The sequence below is a fragment of the Callorhinchus milii genome, unplaced genomic scaffold (assembly GCF_018977255.1).
Source record: "Callorhinchus milii isolate IMCB2004 unplaced genomic scaffold, IMCB_Cmil_1.0 Scaffold15, whole genome shotgun sequence".
Taxonomy (NCBI): domain Eukaryota; kingdom Metazoa; phylum Chordata; class Chondrichthyes; order Chimaeriformes; family Callorhinchidae; genus Callorhinchus; species Callorhinchus milii.
The window spans coordinates 10,004,638-10,024,010 of record NW_024704756.1 but is presented as its reverse complement, the minus strand read 5'-3'; the positions used below and the strand labels follow the sequence as shown (position 1 = coordinate 10,024,010).

At 37.3% G+C, this 19,373-nt stretch overlaps 1 protein-coding gene across 1 annotated transcript; it reads left to right on the top strand.

Annotated features, from left to right (window-relative positions):
* The first annotated feature begins 689 nt into the window (after positions 1-689).
* On the top strand, positions 690-16,420 carry LOC103179382 (FERM domain-containing protein 7). The gene is made up of 12 exons (XM_042340755.1): positions 690-746; positions 4,793-4,897; positions 5,920-5,962; positions 6,151-6,229; positions 9,522-9,619; positions 11,269-11,383; positions 11,775-11,922; positions 12,439-12,534; positions 12,644-12,810; positions 12,965-13,033; positions 13,826-13,895; positions 14,999-16,420. Exons 1-12 carry the CDS (start codon positions 690-692, stop codon positions 15,995-15,997), a joined length of 2,046 nt encoding a protein of 681 aa, XP_042196689.1. The 3' UTR covers positions 15,998-16,420.
* Positions 16,421-19,373: the final 2,953 nt, after the last annotated feature.

The following is a 19,373-nucleotide window of genomic DNA, read 5'->3' as shown; positions in this document are numbered from 1 at the left end:
CCCTCTTATCACTATTTTTCCAAATAACCTAAGCAAATTATTTGCTCAGGAAGAATAGTTTTGAGAGAAGTGTTTTTCTGGAGACTTTATCCTCTTTTTTTCCCCCCAAATAATATTATTGGGTTCTGCTGATAATGCAGCTGCTGCACAATTTATTTATTCTTCTCATGTGCTAATTAGTGCTATTCAATGAATAATAATGTTGATTTTCTGCTTGACTTGACAGTAGGTAAGAGCTGGCCATTTCTGATACTGTTCACACATTGCTGACTGAGCTTCTGTGAAGACCTGTAGCAGCTCTCAGCTCATAGGCTTGGCTGTCAGATGGATTCATTCTGGTGATCAAATAGACTGGTTCTTCAAGAGCCTCAATCATAATTCTGTGAGTTTGATGAAACTATTAATCTGTATATATCTTGTATATCTTTTTGATCTGATTATATATAAATATGGAAATTATATTTTCTCACTGCATAGATTAAGGAAACTCTAATGTTTTGGTTGGGTCTTCAAGTTCACTGTAAATTACTGTAGCAATACTTAATATTGATTTTATAGGACCTTGTTGAATAGATTTTGCAACGATGTGTGAAAGTGAAAAGGCACCTGAAAGCAGTAAAACCTCTGTGATCAGGAAGAATTACCCTGGCAGAAAAGTAGAATCTCATCGACAAGCTGATAGCGGGAAGATGATGCACCTCAAAGTCCACCTTTTGGATGATACTTGTGAAATATTTGAAGTGGAGGTAGGCTGAACACATTGATATGATTGCATATCATGCAATACTTGATCTTGTTTGAATGTGAGGTGGCATATGACAGGGCAGATAACAAAATGGTTTTAAAAGTCATAGATATATCAATTGCTGGAAAATTAAGTAATAACTAAACAATGACTTTATATGGACAAGTATAAAGTGGTGAGATAACAAACATAATGAATAGGCTGCTTATATTATGTGATGTGTGATGTTCTGTATGAATAAACCACTATGACCATGTAACTTTTAGAACTTAAAGATGTAGTCACAGGCTACGACTAGACACTTTAAGAAATGTTATGAATGGTTTTATTTATTGAAGTGCTGCACATAAACTGTGAAGATAATTGTTTTGGGTGCTGAAATATATATGTGAAGTTTATTGTAAATTTATGTCAAATTAATAGTGAGCAGAATTTTCCATTCATCGCAAGTGTAATTCTATATAGATATAACTTTTTAAAAATAGGATGTTGATTTACTCACATATAGCTTATATGCTTTTGTTCCATGTAGCACAGTAGACACTATATGAATAAACCACCACTTCTAAACGATTTACTCCTATTAACAGAAAATTGTTGCAAAGGAGACAATGTTTTAGATAATTTCTCTATTTGCCTTCTGTTATTACTGCCTTAGGGAGTGTTATCTGGAGCCTTTTATACTCTAAAGACATTGTACCAGTAATTTGTATAAAAGAATTTTAAAGAGTATAAGAGAGGAAAGTCAAATGTACAAAAGTTTTGGTTTACCAATGCCATTTGAAAATTGTCTCAGATGTAGGATATCATTGAATAAATAAATAATCCTTGAATTCATATAGCCCTGAAAATGTCAAAATATCTCTAAGTGTTTCATGGCTAATTTCTGTCAAATATAGTGATTTATTATTTGCAGGCAAACACAATACCAAATTTACATACTGCAAGGTGCCACAAACAGCCATGAAGTGAATGATCAATTTATCTGGAGGACTGTTAGAAATTTCATTCTCATTTTGAATAATGTCAAGGTATCTGAGGCAAATAGCAACCTTGGTTTAATTTCTCATCAGAAGGATGCTCATTTTTGGATTTGCTACAATTAGTCTCAGCTCCCATTGTCTAGAGAGAAAGTCAATCAGGTGGTGTACCTACTGTTATTTGTTATCAAGTGATCATTGCTGGTAGTATGTTCCTCTGAATATTACGTAAAGTTAAGGTCAGATGTGAAGACTTGCTTATCATGTACTATCTACCTGAACTGACACACATGAAGGCTAGACATTTGGAATAAAGTACCAGAAGACTGCTACCACAATGGAATTTTTCCCTTGGATGGGTTACCACCTTTTTCCAAAGGGAAAAGAATAATAATAATCATAATAATAAGGAACTGCAGAATACAATACTGTTGGTGTCAATATATTCATACAAATAAAACTCATCCCATCCCATCAATGCTTACCGGTTTATGTCGTAAATCAAAATATTTTTTCCTTAGTTTCAAAATATTCAAATAAAATTTCTTAAAAAAACACACAACAGACTTTGGCTGAGATGTTTTTCCATTGCACGGCAATACAAGAGAACTTTATGGATGAAGATCCTTCAAGCAATGAAAAAATCACATGACCTTTACTGAATCAACAGTGAATGAGAGATGTAGGCTCTAAGTGTGTTATTCTGGTAAAGATAGCATACATAGATAGTATTCACTAAAGATAGCATGTCTCTGACAATAATGACAGTAATGTAAATGTATCTCCTAAAGACATCCGCAGCCTTTGGCTTTTCACATGAACAATAACTGTATCAATGGATTAAGTAGCTTTGTGCAATCTTCTTATTTGTTGCAACTACTGCTTGAAGCATTTTGTTGAGTATAGTGAACTGGTACCAGTGGATCCATGTCTTTCCACAAATAGAGTCAACATTACATCAAATGACCAATCAAGTCACATGTGTATTTGAAAGGTTGGCTTGATATTTTCTGATAGATTATGTTATACTGCAATAAAATATGTCCTAGTACCTCTCTCTCATTCTTCATCATTGTATTTCTTTTCAAAAGAAAGCTTTGGTTTCTTAGGCGTGTTCTTGATTACAGCATACATTAGATCTCTGTTAATGTTCAGGTCAGCCAGAAAAAAAAAGCAAAGGGCAAAAATAAAGGATTTTTTTAGGAAAAAAACAAAATTGTATAGTTTGTGGTCACACCTACATCTGTGATTTTGCAAAGAAAAACATGTCTTTGAATAGAATTAGTGACGTCAAAGGCTGTGGCACGCAAAGATTAGGATGATTCTGCTTGTATAACCTGACAGACTTTCAGGCACAGTTGTTAAGGCACTTATCCAAACATATACAAAGCCCTGGACATCAGTACTGATGGCTGCTTTCAATTCACTCATCATTGTAAAATTGCTCCCATTTCATTTATTTAATAAAACATCCTGCTTTGATGCTCCAACAATTATAGTTATAATTTATTTGGACACATTAATGCATGGCTAGCTAACCACTTGGCATGCAGGTTGCTTCACAAGCGCGACTCTGCTGTGATTTTATGAAATTCCATTTCTGCAGCAGAATACTGGTTCCATCAAATATAGTGTTTATCAAAAAAAACCTCTTCCCTTATAATTAATGATACATTTGGATCATAATTCACAGCATCAATCTTTTGCTTCAAGCAGACAACAGAGAGATACTCCTGGGACATCCATTTTAAAGAAAAATATTGATGCTGTTTTAATTGCATCTAGTCTATGGTAGGGAAGAGATGGCTGGACAACATTAATGCAATAGTACTACTATTATTCTGTCTGTCAAAAGACAGCATCAGGGGAAATAGTGGTTAGCTGAATGCACAAAAATCTTAGCTTTGAAAATTAGGACTTTCTTAGGACGGTTACAAAAGTTATTGAGCTTTAAATGTGGCTAAAATAATTGTTGTGACCAATAGTAAATGCATCAGAGTAAAATAAATAAATGTGCTATCAACTAAGTCTGTTTTTTAAAAAAATCTTTAGGATGAACCAATTATATATTCAATATACTACAAAACGGATAGCAGGGAGTGAACAAGGAATTCATTTCAAGACAGTAATTCATGCAAATTGAGCACTGAAGCCAATCTTAAGAAATGTTTTTCATGACACTCATGTAACTCCTGGCTGACATTAGTTACTGTCTTAGAATAAAACTGGTCCATACAGCTATGTCTTTTGTCTTTCTGGCATTATAAACCTTCCTGACACATCATAAATAATAATAATCATCCTTGCATTTGATATAGTGCTTTCACGTCGTCAAGATGTCTCAAAGCGCTTCACAGAACATCCTGTAAAGTGAATTGACTACATATTTGTCAAACACTTCAAACATCAGGAAAGCTTTGGAGAATATACATAAAAGTTCTAAGCATAGAGGTTGAACAAATTGTGTCTCTGTGCATTTCTGCACATGCTTTTGTAGATGTATGCGTTTACACTTAAACCATTGTGGAGTCCTGTAGCTCAGTGGTTAGATCACTCGCTTTGCAAACAAGAGACCTTAGTTCAATCCCAGGCAGGTCAGGGCAAAACCTTGGGCAAGTTTCCTTACTCCACACGCCTAATAATAATCCCTCCAAAACCAAAAACAATAATAAATTGGTCATTTTCAATCTACGACTGTTTGTGGGACATTGCTGTGCGCAATTGGCTGCCGCGTTCGCCCACAAATATAGTCAATTCACTTTACAGTGTGTTCTGTGAAGCGCTTTGGGACGTCCTCCCGACGTGAAAAGCGCTATATCAAATGCAAGGATTATTATTATTGCATGTCCATCCCTCCTAGAGCTGTGGAGCCCCACTTCCCTACAGATTGTTTAAAGTGGATTTGACCGCCTCAAGGTATTATAGCTTCACTTCAAAGTGAAGCAACTCCACAATTTAAACATGGCATTAGGTGGCCTGATTTGTTGTTGTAGAGATGAAGTATAAAGTATGCAGCAGTTGTGTTGAGAATTATGGCTAAACATTGACTAGTCTTGCTTCTCTTCAGCAAAAAGCCTTTGGAAAGATGATTTTTGATTCTGTCTGCCACCATCTGAGGCTTGTGGAGGAAGACTACTTTGGATTGGAGTTTGAAGACCATGAAGGTAATATAGTAAGTAACAATTTATTACTGCTTCAATACAATAAAATGTGACGGTGGAAAGGAAGTTACCAGTTAGTGTTTTAAAGAACTAATCTTGTTGATATGCAGCTTCTTAGGATGATAAATATTTTATTTGCTGCATAGATTAAATTTAATATTTCTTCTGTTGTGCTAGCCAGCAATCTTCCAGAATAATTCATTATTCCCCTCACAGCTGTTTGTGGTACCTTGCTGGTGCAAATGACTGTTATGTTTGCCTACGAAAACAGTTACTACATGTGACAGTAATTACCTGTGAAGGGCATTTATAATATTACAATAATAGCATTTGATAAAGCACTTTTCACATCTTCTAAATGTCTCAAAGAGCTTCAAAGTGTATACAGAATGTACTGTAAAGTGAATTGACTGTATATTTGTGGGCGAAACATGGCAGCCAATTGCGCACAGCAGTGTTCCACAAACAGTCATGGATTAAGTGAACAATTTTAGTATTTTTTTCTTGAGGGACTATTATCAGGTGTGTGGAGTAAGGAAACTTGCCCAAGGTTTCGTCCTGTCGGGAATCAAACCCAGGTCTCTCGCTTGCGAGGCTAGTGCTCTATTTAGACATTTTGATACAAGTTCTTTCTTTCCTTTAGGCAAATGACCATTACTCACGTGCGAGTCCAGGCAGAGTGTTTGGGCAAAATGACTGTCAAACATCACAGCTGAGCCTTGTGACGTTCAGACTTGCTTCTTCTCTAGCAGGGTGTCATCGATAATGATGAGGAGCAGGAACCCTGGCTCTCATTTGCTCTCCCTAACGTGGGGGATACCAATGCCAAATTAATTGTTCTCACCACTGTCCCAGTTGAGTAGAAGCTAACGCAGGACAGGTCAGAGCTTCAACCCCAGATGTAATGTTTTATTTCAGCACCATATTATGCATTGAACATATTTATTAAGCAACTCAAGAATTCCCAGAACACCTAGACAGAAATGTCATATTAATTTTGTAACGAAACTAATCATAATTTCTATAATTGCAGGTATGGTTGGATCATTTAAAACCTATTTTAAAACAAATCAGAGGCAAGTATGATGTCCATTTCTATTCAATTTCTGGAATAAACATAATAGCCTTATTTTTTTCTTATAGGGCAATGCTGAGTAAATCATTCTCATTTGGATATACTATTGAACAAATACAGATCCATATTAACAGTTAGTACATGGCTATGGGATTGTGATGTTTGTTCATGTTTTTGTTTCTCTGCCAGGGGATAAGACGGTCATGTTTAAGTTTGTTGTGAAATTCTTTCCTCGTGATCCTGGGCAGCTACTAGATGAACTGACAAGGTGGGCGTCTACCATTCTTGCTTTGTGAATGAATTCATTGTTAGAAGCTCGATTGCGTTAAAACACACCCTATGATCAGACATTAATGTTGTAATTAGTTGGAATGCTTTTAAACTGCCTTTGATTGTGCTTGAAAGCTTGAGGAATTTCTAATGTTGATCTACGTTGTGGTTATGTTAACAGTTTATGATACATTCTGCAGTTTGCTAGAAAATCATCCAGCATAAATTTTAAAGCCAATGTGTAAATGGTGTCAACTAGTGCACATTCAGAGTTAGGGATTATGGAGTAGACGTCAGTGTTCAACATTTGTCACCACAGTTCACCAAAGTGGCAGATTCAAACCTCTGTTATTTATTTTTGATAACAGGATTTTAAGTCAAATGCAGTCACATCTATTTTCCCTTGTGTCAGCTATCACACCTGTTCCCTTGCGTCAGTTAAAGCCACAAAACCATTAAGCACAAGCAGGAAGTTGTTTCTTTACTTTTAACATGCTCATTCCAGTTAAGTTATTGCCTTTGAAATGCCACAACATCTGCCACCTGCCAATGTATTTGAAACTATGACTCAATTAGTGTACCGATACCAGATATACCAGGTAACAGATATAAAAAAAGGGTTTCTACAAAAAGGACACAATTTAAAAATAAACTAAATAGAAACCCATTAAAATTCTGTTGAATTTTATCTGTTTAATACAAATTATGATCAAACAATCAAGACTGATAAATGATCATTGCATTTTATAATAGCCCCTTTCATGTCAGTGTGACATCTCAAAGCACATCACTTAATTTACTGTTAAGTATAGTATTGGTGTATTTTTTTTAGGCAGGTGAACACGTCAACCAAATTGTGCACAACAGTATCCCACAAGCAGCCAGGATTGTTTTGCCCAGGACATTGGGAGAAACTCCCTTCTCTTTTCCAATAGTGCTCTGCGATCTTCAGACAGATTGAATAAACACCCATCAATATCATCATATCTCAATGGACTTTGGGTTTGCCTACATCCAAATGGATTATATCAGGATTTTAAGTCAAATGCAGTCATATCTGTTTTCCCTTGTGAAATGTACAATGAAGCAATAGCCACTAGGGGCCGATCAGGAACAGCAAACCTTACATGGTTTGTTCACTCCCAAGTCCAAAGTCGTGAGACAAATGGACGTTCTTCTACCCTGACCAAGAACAGCCAACTCAACCCCAACCAATGGATCAAACCTGGAACCTTCCAAATCTACATGGCATATTTCCACTTTACACTGAGCCACTCTTTGCATTAAAACATTTTTGAGTTAAGAATATTTTAAAATTAAAACAAAAGCAATGAAAAGATTCAAAACCTTCTCAGGTCAAGCTTATTGGAAATTATATAAAGTAGTATTAAGTTTCAGAGCCTGTTTTTTTCCCTTCATAAAATGCTCTGTATCTTTAAACACTTCCGGATAATTGCTGAAAATTAATGCTTCTCAACTGCAAATAGAGTTAATATTTCTAAATTTGGCAATACTTTCAAGAATTGTTTTTAGATGCTTACCTTTCTGCTTGAAAAACATAACCACTATGAAGAGCAGCACTTTTATAAATACAATATTGATTTTGCCATAAGCACTACCACTTTATGATTCAGTAGTCTTATCTTCCAAAAACTGATTGCCCACAATTTTCATCTACTATTTTAACATAAACTCTCTAATGTCCCACTGGGTAAGTGAATCATGTGATGGGATCTTGCAGAGAAGGAGTGCATTTGATCCCTAATTTATCTTGTATTGGCCATTGTTTTCTCCTCACTCAGCCTATGGGAAGTATCCTTGCCTTAAGGCAGATCTATTCCCCGGTGAAATATTTTATTCAACCCTTCTTTATTTGAATGCTCATTTTACTCCCCAGTACCTTCACCACTTGTTTCAGCCGGAATCTACTCTGCACTTGATGCCATTTCATTCCAAGGGTGAACGAGTGATCTCTGCAGTAATGAAGAAGGCAATTGACTAGACCAGTTTGTCTAACAGATGCTGTATTCTGCACAATGAAAACCACTTATCCCTTCTTTCCTTCTCATTTCCTGTCTGATGCAACTGAAGCTTCACAATTATGTTCAGAAGAGGTCCATCTATTGGTTTCCTTTTCTTTGTCCAATTTCAGTTCTTCTCTGGATGCAAAATGTGACATTTTCATAGGTGAATCTGTTATGAAATGTTGCATTTTTCTGGCTGTATTATCGTTTTGTTACTAGTTAGCATTCCTGGAGTAAAACTTATAGGGGCCACATTTGTGTCCATCCTGACACAATTCTACTTGGTGTATCTTTTTTTTAAAAAATGCCTAGCGCAATAAAAGGATTGCTGGGGTCTTGGGGAACTGGAAAATTGCAAGTATTGTGATATGGATGCATGCATTATTTTAAGATTGTTCCTTTTGCCCGACTATGATAATATATATTTTGACTCATGGTAAGGTTTGGGTAAACCTTTAATTTCTCGTTCACAAATCTGTGTTTAATATGTGGAATCCTGTAACTTAGTGGTTAGAGCACTCGCCACGCAAGCAAGAGGACCTGGGTTTGATTCCCAGGCAGGGTGAAACTCCGCACGCCTCTGTTTACCTAGCAGTAAATAGGAACCCGGTTAGTCGATTGGCAGATCGCTTTTCCGAGGGTAATGATCCCTTCAAAAAATAATTACTTAAAAAGAAATAATTTAGTCATTCAATCCACTATTTATGGTGGATTGAGTGACCAAATTTTTTTTTTTGGTGCAATTGGCTGCTGCGTTTCACCCACAAAACATACAGTCAATTCACTTTATAGTATATTTGTAAAGCACTTTGAGACGACAACAAGATTACATTTGTATAGCGCCTTTCACGTCAGGAGGTTGTCCCAAGGCGTCTAGAAGATGTGACAAAGCGCTATAATAAATGCAAGGATTCTTATTATTATTCTATATTGGGCTGCTTCTCTTTTTGTTATTGCAGTGTCAGATTTGTAAGGACTTGTTATAACAGAGATGTCATGTGGATAATTCACTGTGAAGTCGAAATTCACCATTCGGGTGGAGACTTAGATTCCTCTATAGAACTACTTACCCGACAATAATGATATGGGTGTTGTCCTATTGACTGAGGTTTTAACCATCTTTCCATTTGTCTTTTGTAGAAAATAACATAACACATGTGATCTCACCAAAGAATTTCCTCTTCCTGCAGTAGTCAGGGAGGTTTCTCACTCGAGGACCTGCTGTACTATTTGGAGAGGTTGTAACAATTCTCATTCCCTTTGCAGGTATCTATTTGCCCAGCAAATCAAACAGGACTTGGTTACTGGAAGACTTCCCTGCAGTGATAACAGTGCTGCACTCTTACTGTCTCACATTGTCCAGTGTGAGTAATAACCAACGTTATTAAGCTTATGGAATGAAATTAAGTACAAACCTCCTGAGCGGGTGCAATGCTTTGCCAGGAGTGGAAAAATAGGCTAGGCTCTTCACCCTAAAGCTGCTGCTAGGTTAAAAGTATTTCAATTGGGCACTTGGCTAGACGTCATTGGGTGTTTGGCTGACAGGGGCTAATTCTTTTGGTTTCCATTCTTGCCCTCTGCTCAAAATCCACCCCGTACGAAAAATGCAGGAATTTAATTAGCATGTAAAGGAACCGCTGTGTATTCAGAATCACTTTTGAAAAGAAAATTACTACCATCTGTAGCTCACTGTGAATGCATTCTTCTAGTACCAGTGAGGATGCATCTTCACGTATCATCATTTCTGACTGCCTTAAATGACATTGACTTCTCATGTAACTATTGGGCATCTATGAAGCCTGCTCCCTTCTTCTGTAACTGAAAAATTATTCTGGGAAAGAGCAGGGTGATAACTGATGCCAGGAATATTGGTAGGTGATTGATGAATAAGGTATTCAGCACTGAATCATTTTCTGTAGTTTGAAGCTATGCTTGTTTACTCTATGGTCAAAATCCTCTAAACCCAAATCCAACAAAGGTCTAGTGCCATGTACACAAATCTATTATTGCTGTTAAGCAACAGGGTAAGCATGTTGAAGGCAGGTGGCCAAGAATGCTTTGCTTTAGGGAAGGAAAGAGAATCAGAGACTAGGCCACTGATGGCAATTCTTGAACTGGTGTCTGTTTGGAGACCAGTGTTAGCAATTGCCGGGAGTAGCTCCCTAACTGGTTTCTTGTTTGGCAAATTGTACTTCGTTTGAGAAACCTGAAAAATAAGGGAAATAGGAAACAAAACCAGAAATAACTGGAACATCTGCAACGGATGTAGAGGGGCCATCCAGGGATGGTGGCAATTTTCAACGCTGTTAACTCTTTGGATCCTCCAAAGACCCACAGCGCAGACACAAGAAAGACTGCTTTTCTTTGTAGGGTTAACTGACTGGAGGAATATAGCTCCACACCAGTTTGTGTCAGGCATCTTCTCACATGGGCCAGTTTTTCTTTGTCTTTCTGCTTCAAGTCATTCCAGTGTGTACACAGATTCATACCTCACTTCACACTTCAGTGCCTGTGTTCAGATTCCAGGCACGTTCTGTTGGTCAGCAGCCAGTTTTCTTATATTTAACAACTCCTCCAACTAGGACAATGCCAGCACTAAAAGGTACCTTTGTCCCCGTGGAAAGCTGATTGATTTTTGCTGTGTTTTTTTTTTCCTGTCATCTTATCTTTGCTTCGCAGTCTGACAGACCAAACACTTGCAGGCCCCACCCTTTCACTGCGCAAAGCATGCGCTATTAACGTGATTGGCAAGTGCTCTCTTATGCAATGTGAACAGAACGCTAAACGGTCTGACACATGATTGTGCATCAGTGGAGAAAAAAGACAGAATAGAACTGAGGTCTAAGCAAATAGATGCAGTCTGTGTGCTTAAGCTCTACCCAACAGTATGTGAGGCCCCAAGCATGAGACCTTACAGTTCAGACTTAATGCAGCTTATTATATTCTTTTGCCTGTTGTGGTCTGTTACTTGTTCTATTTCAGGCTTATTTTCTGCTTTATCTTTATCTTGCAGCCGAGGTTGGTGATTTTGCTGAGGAACTGGACAGAATGCACTTGCAATCTAATAAGTACATTCCTAACCAGGATGTTCTGAATCATAAAATAATGAACTTTCATCAGAAACATGCGTATGTATGAGACAAACACCAGACAAGGTGTAAGAGTATTCAATCTTTGGTGACATTTCAGTAACTTCAATATATTTGGATTGTGGATAGCTTGCACCAAATAGCCATAGATAGATAGCTGCCTTTTATAGGAAAGATTCAGTCACTTCTAATATATTTCTATGTCTCAAATGTATTTTTTGAACAGTTCCCAAAAATCAGGCAGAACTCACTTTGAAAATTCTACATTAAATCAAAAAGCCTTTCAAGCAAAACCACTTTACATGTATTATTCTGTCGACATCAGCCAACCATCAGTAAACCGGAGTCAATATGAATGGGATGTTAATAATTTTAATTAATATCTTTGCTTTCTGATACTAATGAACACTCTATTAACATTTTTGCCCAGTGGACAGACACCAGCTGAGTCTGACATCCGCCTCTTGGACACAGCGCGGAAATTGGAGATGTATGGCATTAGACTGCATCCTGCTAGCGATGGAGAAGGGACACATATCAACCTTGCTGTTTTACACATGGGAATATTAGTCTTTCAGGTCAGTGATGCTCATCTGAATGTTGTAGGACAGCATAGATAAAAGAGGCCATCACCGCAATGCAAATGAGGCCAGAAACTCACTCTTGTGTTTCAGCTCCTTAGCTCAATCTACTTTAAAATGAGGCATATCCATAGCCTAATGTTAATTAGATACATTACAATAAACATACATGACAGGGCTGTCTGTTATGATGTCTGACAATGAACAAGAGATAGCCATTATCTTCTTTCCTCAGGTTTGCCAGTAATTTACACACACTGTGCTTGCTGTGGTTAGTTCACTGTATATGAAAAAGTTATTATGAGCATTTACTATGTCTACAAAATCAATTGATTTCCATGTATTCAGGTTCAGGAGCATAGCACAAACTGCTGTCAAAAAATTAATAGAAGTCTATAATTTTGCTGTATTGTTTTTTGTATGAATAATAATTGTGAAAAATAGATTTTCCGATTTTGAATTTTGTGGCTTCCGCTTAACATAACCAGTAATAAATTGCTATTGTTATTTCAGGGTAATACCAAGATAAATACATTCAACTGGGGCAAAATACGCAAGCTAAGTTTTAAGAAGAAACATTTCCTTATTAAGCTCCATGCCAATGTTTTTGTGAGTTTTTTTGTTTGCATTGCTGCTAATACATGGAGATGATGTTCTTAAAATGATCAGTGATTCAGAAATGTTCTCATGATATGTTCTCATTTCTCTAAAATAGCAGACAGCTCCTTGTAAGGACTCCTTAGAGTTTGTGATGGCAAGCCGCAATGCATGCAAGGCCTTCTGGAAGACTTGTGTTGCGTATCATGCTTTTTTTAGGCTGTCAGAGGAGCCAAAATCGAAGCCCAGACCTATACTTTGTAGTAAAGGATCCTGTTTTCGATACAGGTAATAGGTTCAACATTTATGCATATGTGTTCTGCATATTCACTATTAAGTTGTGTTCACTGGATGTTATTGTTTACGAGAGAGAGTAGCCCTTACAATAGTTAAGATTGTCAAGATACTCTCAGTCGCTTTAATTGGGTATCTCTCGTTTCAGTGGAAGGACACAAAAACAACTTGTAGAACATATGAGCAAAGGAGAATTCAAGAGGGTGCCATTTGAAAGGTAACTTCCAAGAGAATTCCTGTCAGCTTTATCAAATTCTCAGCATTTCAAAACTTACAAGTAAAGGATCAAGTTATGATTTGCTCCATGCAGTAATAAACACCCAAGATATTGACTTGGCCAAGATACTGGAGCACTGAACTGCATCCCAGCAAGAACCAATGGTTCTAATATGCACTGATTTCCAACATGGATTCCTTAACACCGAATCCGAGTGGAAACTCCTGCTGATGCCCGGAAGCACGTCATGCTAACCAACAGGAAATCATCTCTGAAAGTAGATTGTGTTGAGTGGTGTTCCTGCAGGTCGGTCGCTATGAGGCACTTCCAAATTTTTCATTGAAGAATCCCATGAGCTATTGGCACATATTAGACCTCACTGACTTCAGCAAAGGAGGGAAGAACATGGGGAAGGAAAAGAAAGAATATCAATCTGTAGCTCAAGGAACAAAAAACATAAGGGTATTAGAGTTGGGACTGTAAATCCATTCTCAATCGCTTTGCCTACCAGTGTTTTATCTGCATGATGTGGTAAATACAACATTCAACTGTAACTATCTCCAATTAAATTTACCATCTTTAAGATTTAGTTACAGTAAACCTCTGGCCTGGATTCTCTGGGAAATACACTCACTGTGACTTATAGGCACGTTAGCATTTTGGATAACTTAGACTCATGTATAAATAACAAACACATATATGTAAATAGCTGTCAAATGGTATTATTGATTAGAGCAAGCCATGACCTTATAGTTTATTTGTTTGGTTATTGACCTTGTGTTGCTTTTGCAGGAAGCACCGTAAAGCACAGTCTGGTACAAGTACTTCAGTGTCAGCATCCGACCTACCAATGAGAAAACAGGTTGGGGAATTCTTCTCAATTGAATACAAAGTGTTTAATTTGACCATTTGCATGAATGATGATGCCTCATGAATCATTCTAGAAAGGTCAATGTAGTCGGAGAGATATAAATCTTTGCAACTTGTTTTGCATTTTAATTCTGAGGTTCCTTGTCCTTACAGAAATCACATGCAATTTGTTGGTCCCAGCCACATGCCACATCCACCTCTTTGCTCAATTTGCCACCGAGATTGTTGCATTTCTAAGAATTTTTTACAAAACAGTTATGAATAATTTTGCAGGGTCTCACTGTCAGTTTCATCATACATTTGGTTCTCATGATAAAAAAAAGTTCAAATCTATTTTTAAAATACAGCAAAGATACTAATAATAGGTTGGTTAATACTTCAGTTAATCTCAGTTACAAAAGGACAGTACTATAGTAAGATTATAAAATTATGGGAGAGGAATACAATTTTTTTTAATGTTTTATTTCTACTTTTCCCTTCACCTCATTCAGTCAGTTATTTTACTTTGCTCTCTAAGGCTCCTCAAGCAGGAACCATTATCTGAAGGATGTATTGGGTGGCTATCTGTTGCCTGCCCATTGATGATACTCCCCTTAATTGACAGCCATAGGGCGTGTAAAACAAGGCTTGGCTGCATAATGTATACATTTTTTGCCTTTCTTCCTTAAGAAGTGCCTGACTTCTTGTCAGTGGTGGTGTGAGATCCTCAAATCATAGCGTGTACTTTGTTTCATGATAAGCTTCACTGCATTTCCAGTTCTGTTTGTCAAAATTAGTTTGATCATCAAAAACAGAACTGAAGGTTTATGATGACAGAGGCGGATGCAGAAGCATGACTCACTTAGACTAAGATAAGTGTCAGACGCCCCAGCTGCCAAAAAAAAGGATAAGATGTGCCATGTTTTAATATTCCTGTCTATTTCAGCAACATTTTTTTTGGTGGTTCTGTTAAAATCATTGTGAGAACAGTGTGATGTGGTATTATCTTTCTGAGGTTTTATGAGGAAGAGAAGTGTGCTGAGGTTGGATTTACCGTATTCATTTCAAATGTGCATCAGTCAGCTTAGTGTGCCCAGAATGTTTCTTTCCAATCAGGTGAAGGAGCTGACGCGGCGATTTGCCAGCAGTGAGTGGTCAGAAGATGCGAGCAGTAAATCCAGGCAAAGGCGGGAGAGGAGGGTGTCAGCGGTGGATATCGTCTTTACAACAGAACTTGAACGTTCGAAACCTGAGGCAGAGCTAACATCACAAGCCCTCACTCGGTCCCCCAGCCCCTCTCATTTCACGAGCTTCAGTGACAGTGAGGCTGACAAGAGCAGAATCCAGGCACGTAAAAACAGGCAGCATTTACAAACTAGTGCAGGTGACTTAGAGAATGTCTCTGGGACCATGCTGCTAAAACCTGAATATTCGCCCACGTTCACAGCAGATGCAAAATATGTCGGGGATGATATTGCAAAGTTAGCCTTTTATTCGGATGACTTTCTTCCCGGGTCAAGACAGCTTTCACTAAATGAGGAAAGGTTAAGGCCGTCGAGAACTGATGGGGCCTCAGTTAGTCCACCTCCTCAGAACTTGTTAGCAAACCAAGAACTGTACCAAGGGGTTGCCACCAGGAATAGTTGTGGCAGTGGGCTCAATATTGTAAAAGAGGAAGATGATCAGGATGACAACCAAAGATGCCCGCAGTTTCCAAAGAGATCACGCAGTCAATCAGATATGAAAACACTTCGCCTAATCCAAGGCTCAGACTTTAGACCCTTGGGCTATTACGTACCTCTGACTCGGAGACAAAACCTCAATAAATTGAGGCCTGTGCATCCACTGCATGTGGCATTGAAACACAAAGGTCCACTGCAGGTGACGGAAAGATATGTTAGCAGTGGTACCGAGTCCAGCGATTCAGACTCTGAAATTATCACTCCGTACTTTCATCCCCGGTTGTTTGGCAAAGCTTTAAAATCGTCGCCACTAACCGCAGGCATGTTTTCTGCTGATACCCTTCAGTTATCTGAAGAAGATAAAAACAGATCTTTTAATCTGAATTATGATGACGATACCAGCCACTTAACTATTTACACTGGATTCATTTAGTCCAAGTCTGATCTGAAGTCTGATCTTCGTTGGTTTCGGTGTTATGAACCCTACACAATCACTGCATCATGATAAAGTACATTTAAGCCATATAAACCCCTTTCATACTACCTTTAGGAGTTCTGCAACAAAGTGTATAATTGCATGCGTTGTTTTAGAAAGAGGCTGTTTTTGTACGTTTGCTCCACTGTGAAGCAGCCATAAGCAATGTTCTACATCAGAGATTGTGGCACATCAGAAAATACTTCAGTGATGGACCACTGTGCTAACTTGTATAATGTATTTATACACTACATCTAGTTTGGTGTGGTAATTGTTTACCATTTTATCATGTTAAACAACACTAGCTACTGGTGACAAATTGATACTGGAAATATGAACAGGACAAAGTCAAGGCTGATTCTGGCCATGTACCTTGGTTTTCTGGAGAGAAGGAATATAATTGTAAAAGCCATTATTTTTCTAGTTTATTCACCTGAAGTAAATGGTTTAATAAATCTATGTGTGTAATTCATCTTTGAACTGGTTTGTTTAATATCAAAATACTTGTTTCTATAACCAAGCGTGTTAAGAGGCTACATACATTAAATACATGTGTAGATTTTCATTAGGAACAGGTAATGCACTCAATGCAAGTTGTAGATTTTCACAAGAAGACAGTTAGTGAAGTGCCTGAGATTGTTTGTAAACCCATCGATTCATTGTGAATAATGGAAGAAACATCAAGGATGCGAAAAGGTTATTCATCCCAGAAACATTCATCCCTTTGGCACATCACCCAAGGCATTTAACTGTCTTTTGAACGATCTGAATGTTCTTACCTTGAGAGGGTGGGTATTTATTCTGGAAGATTGAAATCAAATGGACTAAAGAGCTTTCTTAAGGCAAACCTCTCGTGATCTTGTTTGGAAGATATATTACTCTATGGAGCCCTTGTGATCTCTTTCCCTTTTAATAAAGTCCAGAAATTTAGAAAGATTACTTTTGCTGCTGTTCTATCAGACATTGTAGATGTTTTGCACAAGAATGAACAGAGTAACATTCATTGAGGATGCACAGTATTAGATAAATCATGGCGGAAGAAACTGTCCTTTCCTTAATTCATTACTTCCATTGTGCATTTTAACAGCTTCATAATTTTGTTTGTATAGCAGGTGTTGGATGCTTGTTTAATTTTGTCATGTCCTGTATGCATTATGCCAGTTCCCTAGGGCCTTGTATCCAATGCCATTACAAAATTTATTGAGGAACTAGAATTACACATTAATGCAGATCTTGAACTGCTGTGATTCTTTCTGAATCTAGTTAGACTCATGACCATTTTAATAATGATGTGAACAGACACCTCTACTTATACCTTTGGCATGCACCCTTGTTCTGTGTGGATGAAGAGCCTTGCCTATTCACATGCATGCACAGAGCTCTGATTAATAGCCTTTGACTGCTGGTAACATTTGCAGTGATGGAAAACCAGTAGTAGCTTTTCCTGATCGTTACAAACTGAATGATACAGAAGTCTCCCCAACTTCTAGATGTGGTTCAGCTGCCATATTTGTCCACATAATAAGTCCCAACAGTAACTCATTGTGTGAAGTTCTGTGAGATGTTTTATGTGTTGTGCTATTTCAAATACAAGCATGATTATTATGCTGGCATTCAGTTATGCAGGCATGACCACATCTTCCAAGTGATCTCAACACAATTAGGATCAATTTGGCTAAGAGTGTAAGTATATCTGACAAACAGAATTGGTGGGAAACTTTTTGTTTAACCAAAGCATGACCTTTCTTTACTTCTGCATCGATTTCTGAACCAACTGGAAGAAACTGCTAGTAGTTTCTGAGCCAATCTGCTTTGATGAACCAGAATTTTATGGTTTTAGATTTCACAAAGTTATACGTGATTATTGATGTTTTGCTGTGCATCAAACTTTATTCTATAAGAGGTTATTTGTTTGGGGCTGAATATTATTCCAAACCACTGTAACCAGTAATAGTTGGTATGTCAAGTGCTAGGATGTTGTACAAATTAAATGAAAACTGGCTTCATAGCAGAAAAATAGTAATTATTTTCATGTTGGTGACATCAAATACGGAGCACTAAAATGATGTACTTAAACAGGATTTTTGCCAGCACGTCAAAGGATTGGCAATTAAAAATCTTGTTTCTGTCTTTTATGTATTAGAGGTATAATACAGCCCAGCTCTGAATGTATGCGGTAAGGTGGTTTCATGTGAATGCAAATTTGAGCATGCAACAAAGAATTCTCCTTTGTATATCTAAGATATAAACAGATATAACCATTAAAAAGCCAGTGCTTATATCCCACACATACATGGAACTTGCGCATCTAGCATTGTCAACTACTTTGAAACATCCTCCTGATGTGAAAGGCGCTATGTAAATTGTATTGTACATGAATCAAGCATTTCAGTGTTATTTTTAGGACTGGTATGACAGTGCCGTGTAAGTGATGGTGGGAACAACTTACTGTCGGTTCATTTCTTGAGTGAAGATTCTCCAATCATAGACAATTTGTGAGAAATTTGCATGAAATAACAGGCGAATAGAATGATTTAAATATTTATTCATAAAACCATTCAAAACCCATGGCTAAGAAAATCAAGTTATCATCTATAAACAGATTTACAAAACTTAACGGCCACAAAGATTCGACTGCTATAGCTTGTGCTGCCTACATGTGAAATAGATAAACCCATCATCACTTTTACAGACTCAGATGATCTATATTTACAAACCTATTACTTTTTTTTACACACACTTACAAAAATATTGCTTTAATCAATTCTTTAATTGCTGTTTTCCAAAATGATTTCCAAAATGAATGACAATTTTTATTTAATACAGAAGATTTCCATGTAATGTGACAGACAAACCCAATAAAACTAAACTGTTATTTAACTTTAAACTGCTTTCACTCGTTTAAAAATATCGTAAGAAAAAAAATCTTCTTAACGGGCTTCAGGCACAAATAGAAGCAATGTCCTTGGCATTCAGTGGAATATTCTCTACCAACAACGTGGATGAAATAATGTTTAAAAGTAAACTCTAATGACAATTAATTATCGTCCTATTTGGTAATGGTTATGCCATTTAATTTCCAAGCCTTTCACTTTTCAACAAAAAAGTTTGGCAAATATAAGCAAACTATATAAAAAAAAGTCGTGCAAATGTAAAATATACAGATCAGGCAATGAACGATACAAATGACTGCAATGCTCTAGATTCCCCATTCCCTCCTCCCCGAATAGCTCTGAGCAGTCTGAAGCAAAAGTGAAAAATGCCCTGTTGCAATCTTTAGCAAAATATACATACACTCGATATCCCTGGGCCAGGACGTAAAAATCACCCATTC